The sequence below is a fragment of the Echeneis naucrates genome, chromosome 13 (genome assembly GCF_900963305.1).
Source record: "Echeneis naucrates chromosome 13, fEcheNa1.1, whole genome shotgun sequence".
Taxonomy (NCBI): Eukaryota; Metazoa; Chordata; class Actinopteri; order Carangiformes; family Echeneidae; genus Echeneis; species Echeneis naucrates.
Window position 1 is genome coordinate 16588773 of NC_042523.1, and position 6134 is coordinate 16594906.

The 6134-nt window shown below is 41.7% G+C and overlaps 1 protein-coding gene across 1 annotated transcript in view; it reads right to left on the reverse strand.

Moving 5' to 3' along the window:
- pde2a (phosphodiesterase 2A) overlaps positions 1-5851 on the reverse strand; it is an 86795-nt gene extending 80944 nt beyond the window's left edge. The window contains exons 1-2 of the mRNA XM_029518356.1: positions 5817-5851; positions 5410-5503 (exon numbers count right to left, since the gene is read on the reverse strand). Of these exons, the coding sequence (XP_029374216.1) occupies positions 5410-5503; positions 5817-5851 (129 nt within the window). The remainder of the gene's footprint in view (positions 1-5409; positions 5504-5816) is intronic.
- Positions 5852-6134: the final 283 nt, after the last annotated feature.

Below are 6134 nucleotides of genomic sequence, written 5' to 3' on the forward strand. Positions count from 1 at the left end.
TGTTCTGTATAATGTGATATAGTAGTACAATGGTATTATTAGCAATAGTCAGTGTATTTGAGGAGAACAGAGATATATGCTATGGTTTTTTTATTATGATCCTGTGTGTCTTGTCAATAACACATTTTATAAATGTAAACTTATTTCTGTATAATTTGACTGGAAGTTGTGTCCTTAAAGAAATACAGTGAGCGGACATGAAACTCAAGTGTATAAACGTGACTTGTGTATGCCATTCTCTGTTTTAATTTTAAGTGTTATGATGCATGCAGTGTAAAGTGACAAGCCATGAGAAAGCCCAACTGAAACACCAGTCATCCCAACAGTGACTCCTGTCTGTTCAACCTGATTTGCATATATACTGAAAAATCCTGCAAACACCTGGATGTACTGCGGCGCTAATTAAGCTGTCAGATGACAATAACATTTGAAATAAGCAAGTTGTTACTCCGGTAATTGCCACTTGAGGGAATTTACTTACTTACAATTGAAAAGTCTCCAAGAGAAAATACCACAGATATATGATGTATGCACGCACTACTTCACTGGACTGGTAGGGAGCTCCACGTTGTATTTGCTCGCACAGTTTGCTATATCCAACGGTAAGAGCTCGGGGGAAGGAATCAATGTGTTTATTCTATCCTGCATTGCATTTGTTGGTGGGCTCAGTAAGCAGAAACACTCCTGTGTAAGGAAGGTTTTCCACAAACCAATGGGCATAGTACAAGTGCAGATGGATTTGATGTGCAGAATTTTGCAACTGATTCTTTGCCTCAATAAGAATAATGTACTCCAAGTATTTGCAGGCAAACACGCATTCAACTAAACAAACACACAGGAGAAGAGAGAAAAATAGCTTGAACAGATCCCTGCAAGGATCAACTTGATAAAACTCAGCAGCACTAAATAATACAATCCATTTATCAAAGCAAAAAAACTGGCTCTGGCTTACATACACATATCTATTCAGTGACGTGAAGGTGCCCTTGTGTCAGTGTTCGTTCATCAAAACACGTGACTCAAAGTGTCATGGCAGCGAAAGCCCAGTGGCACCAGTTTCTCTTCACCTCTTGATTTGAACCCGGCAGCACATAATGCCACTCTGGTGTTCCCCTATAAAGTTAAACACTCTCTCCCTCGTGTTTGGATTTGCACCATTTAGTCATGGTGAGCCATGTAACTAGAGGAATGCCACCAGAGTAGGAGAAAGGAAGAAATTAAAAAAAAAAAAAAGAAGAGACAAGACGTGAAGTGAAGCGAAATGAAGAAATATTTTTGATTGCACAGCTCTGAACAGCTTGGGAATGTTGCCCTCAACTCTAAACTGCCTGGAGGTGTGTAGATTCAGTATTTGCTTTTGTTGTATAAAGGACCTATAACAATACTTGCAGTAAACTGAATCAAAAATGAAACATTCTCATGATGTATACTGTGAAAAGATTAGACTTAAGTGCCAGTTGAGTAATTACACCAAGTGTTTGTTCCTGTGAGCATCATTAGCACATCTGTCGTCTTCCTCGGAGGCTAATCCAAAACAAATTAAATTGTTGGCTCAAACCTACTTAAAGAGTTTAGGTAACAAGCCAGGTACAGTGAGAATAGACACTGGTGTCGGCTAAGTAGTGCTAACATGCAGTAGCAGTTTGATAAAATGCATATTTGGTTAGATTATGTGTAATATTTGCATGACAATACGCCAAAATGCACTAAAAACGCAGCAGTGAGGTCATATTTAGCAACTAGACACCAAGTGGCAAGTCAACAGCACCCACCTGCCACTCAGGGCAGCACATCCTGAATGATGCAGAACATTAACTGCTCACATACTAAATGCGAGCACCAATTTAGATTCAGATAATGTTGTTTATTTGCAATTATTGTGGCTCATAATCAAACCTGGCTAAATCAAGAGATGCACAAACTCATACAAAAGAAGCAAAAATCAAAGAGTGAAAATGACACAGGCCAGTTCACATAATACTGGACACTCCAGTAGTGCTGAGCTCTGCATCGGGTGATGCAGCAACAGGACAGTCGATTTAAGCTGTCAACTGCAGTGGCTGCAGCGCTCTCCACTGCTCTCATGCCTGCCATGCCTTACCGGTTCTCTTCAACTCCTTCACTTTGGGAACTGCGCACTGTGGAACTGACTTTACGTAATTCAAGCAACCAAAGTACCAAAGATGTTTAATGGAATAAAACTATTAGGAGGATCACACTTAGGTGAAAATGATGTTACTATGATGGAAGCATGTGATCTTGTTTTTTTCCTTTAACTGACCTTTATATTCTCACCGCAGCTGCATATTCGTGTTCGAAGCATAAATTGGATGCTTCAAGTTTAAGGACTTTGGATTTTATGCTTTAAAGTGCAACTGAGAAGACATTTTGAGCATGCCTAAGATAAGACATGCAGTGCTTTACATTCTCCTGAAAAAGTAAATTGTCTCAGCTTGATATTACTTTCCCTGGTGCTCTTGACTCATTATGGATAAAACTACTCCTGCAGTTAACTGAGTTACAATACACTGCTCCCTGTAGTGGCTTAGCAATCACTTCAACATGGTGGTATATTAGCTACATATGCATCAGTCCTAGTCTTCTGCTGAATTAGAAAGACTCTCTCTTAATCTCAAGTGTTGATGGCTCACCTACAACAGGCTCCACTGCTGTATGAGTGTTTGACTAAATGTGCTGAATATAAAGCTCTGCACTTGTTGCTTACAGCTGCATAGTAAAACACTGAGCGTCCCATTAAGAATAGAAGCTAATCACAAGCCATTCACAGACATAAGGTCTAACACCTTACTGACACCAAGGCTGAGTGTTGAATGGTTTAAAGGAAAAGGATTAGAAAGAATGAAAATAATTGTTGACACTTTAAAGGAGCAGTTTGTCGGTAGCTGCAGAGATAGATCAGCTGCACATCATTTTTGTTTTTGTTTTTGTTTTGTCCTTGAGCAACACAATTACCACCTACATGCTCACAGACTCCATAAAATAATAAAAGGTACACATTCACAGCTTATTAAGAATATGATATTGTGACAAAGAGAAACACTCAAAGAGTGTGAAATAACATTTTCTTGAGTGTTACTACTTCATGCAGACCGGACAAGTGAGACTGAATTGTTATTATAATGTCAAACCTCTCCCTCACAAGGACACGCATGCAAATGTGGGCAAGCAGACCCACCACGATGCACAACTAATGTGGTAGTTGTCACCACAACTCATCAATGGATTTAATTTTCTTTCATTTTCTTCATTTTCTTTTGGCAGTGATGTCAGTACAGGTGACTAAGCACAAACCCGTCCCCCAAATATTACTTTGATTATTTATTTATTTACTTTTGATTTAGGTTTTTTCGTTGCGATTTGTACAGGCATGTACAAAGCAAGCAAGCAAACAGGAGAGATCACAGCATGGGGGCTCACCTTGTACGCCACTTATCACAAAGGTTCAGCAGCCTGTGTTTGCGTCCGAACATAGACCCTTTGCTGCAGCATTTTCTCTCTCTCTCTCTGTTTATGAATTTCTGTCACCGTAGCTTTCCCAGTAAAGGAAAAAAATGCACATAAAAACTGAAATAGAATGACAAACACAGGATGTGTAAATATGCACAGTAACTATGCATACCCTCATTTTGTAAAATATTTGGGAAACTCTCGGCCTCGCATAGCCACAAGCCTGATTCACTGACAAATTAATCCTCACATCTGTTCTGCTGGAGACTGAGAGGGGATTAATCTGCTGCTTTCACCGCCTTCATTGGCTCACATGCATTTACAAATGAAGATGCACACGCACCCACAAATAAACAGTAGTTTGAGGAAGCACAAAAGTATGAGAGCACGCGTGTATCAAGTAAAAATTAATGGACACTGAGATACTTCAATTCACAGATTTCTTCCAGAAAACCAAAGGATAAGAGTCGTAGCATCACCTAAAGAGTCAAAACGCAAGTATCCCTGTCAGCACTTCTCAGATTAAAATTTATGACAGCACTGTCATTTAGGCAGCTCCAGTAGGTGGTGCTGCTCAAGCTGTGTGCTCGCCACCAACCGAATCACACCTTGTGTTACAGCACCTACTGGTGACGTCTCAGCACCAAGCTGTTGGCGACACATAGTTCACAAACACACGCAGGTGATAGCTTGACTGCTAGGAATGCAGTTTGACAAGATCTTCGGCAACATAACCTGACAGAGGAAATGCGTCTGTGGAAAGCTGATACATAAAAACATGTGGAGACACCCACAGGCAACCACAGGACTCTGAAAATAAAGGTCAAATAAATAAAACAATTGCTGCTTTAAAAATACTCTCTCTCTCTCTGTCTCTCTCACACACACACACACACACATCACTATATACATTTTCATACACAGTTTATCTACTTTTCGTCCGTGTGGGTCATCCATATGTGTATGAGCCTGCGTCTCAGTCGACATAATTGGATGTGAGCAGAACATGTTGACACTGGCAGGCAATCAAATATTTTTTTTTTTTTTCGTTTTTGTTGCCAACAACATTAAATCCCTCTGCAATCTAAAACGCAAACGCACGCTCAAACACACCCTTGTAATCACTCAACACAAACGTACACATGCAAGCAGCAGCTTAATAGCACGTGTGAGGATACAACAAATGCGCTATTTGAAATTTTTATATCTGCTTACACAAACACACACACACACACGAACGCACACATATATAGCACACCCAAACAGAGCCAATCATGCACTGCCATTAAAACAAAAATGTCACTGTCTTTAATTTCCTCCTTTTCATGTTTATGGCTGTTTTTCGTTTTATCTTTTCGCTTTTATCTGAGCCTTCACACACCCACACACACAGGCAGTGAGCACAACACACACACACACACACACACACACACACACACACACACACACACACACACACACACACACACCAAACCCCTAGGCGAGTAATAAGTATTGCACTCACTCAATCAACAGAGAGAGACAGAAAGCTGCAGCAACAGGAGCTGAAACTTACCTTCTCCAGATAAAAGTTCATCATTCCCAAAAACAAGAAAGGTAAGGAATAAGAGGCACGGGACAGAAGTGTGTGTGTGTGCATGTGTGAGGGAAAGAAATCAGGAGAATAAGGCACTAATAGAAAAATGCAGGAGGCTTTTAAATTAAAATTCCTCCCTTATGAGTGATTTCCAGACCCAAGGGAAAGCCATAAGAGTGGAGCATACCGAGGTGGATTTATCACTCTACCTGTAGTTGGACAAGAAGAGGGACAAAACTGAAAGGAAGAAGGAAGAGAGAGGAGGACAGAGGGCGTGAGGCATTATAGCATCCTGTTTTTCCAACAGCCTGGAGAAGAGAAGAGAAGAGAAGAGGGGAGAAGAGAAGAGGAGAAGGAAATCTTACCTGGAGTTGTTCGGACAGCGTGGTGGACTGTGTTGAGGTCAGAGCTGGAGCAGCTGAACTCTCTTCAGGACGCAGAAACACTTGCTGACCGCGTCTGCAGGCATCAATCAAAAACAGCAGTCAGGACCAGTGTGCGAGTGTGCGAGTGTGTGTCTTAGTTGTCTGCTGTGCACACATGAAGTCAGCTTTTACAGCCTGAATGATTAGCTGCCGAAAAAAAGACAATTTTCCTTACGCACATACACACATGCAGACACACACAGACTCAACAGCTTATCTTTTTTCTGATCTGAAAAGTGCAGGAATTTAAAGGTGTGTGTGAGGGAATGTAGGGGAAGAGGCAATAGTGTCTGTGTGTGTGTGTGTGTGTGTGTGTGTGTGTGTGTGTGTGTGTGTGAAGCCCTTACAGGTCCTTCCCTTTCTTCCTTTCAAGTGCAGTCATGTCATTTCCACCTGTCGTACGCAGAGAGAGCGCTGGATTCACACACACATTCACGCACTGATGCACACACTCGCGCCGGCAGGCTGAGACACACACTGGCGCGCTAACACCACGAGCTGCAATGCATAGAGCCAAGAGTGAACACAGTCCCTCCTCCTTTCTCCTCCCACCTCCCTCACTATTTCTCTCTCTCTCTCTCTCTCTAGCCTCTCGCTATCTCACTCTCTCTCTCTCTGCTCCTCCGCTGGGTCTTATTGCCTCCCTCAACCATGCTTCACTTTCC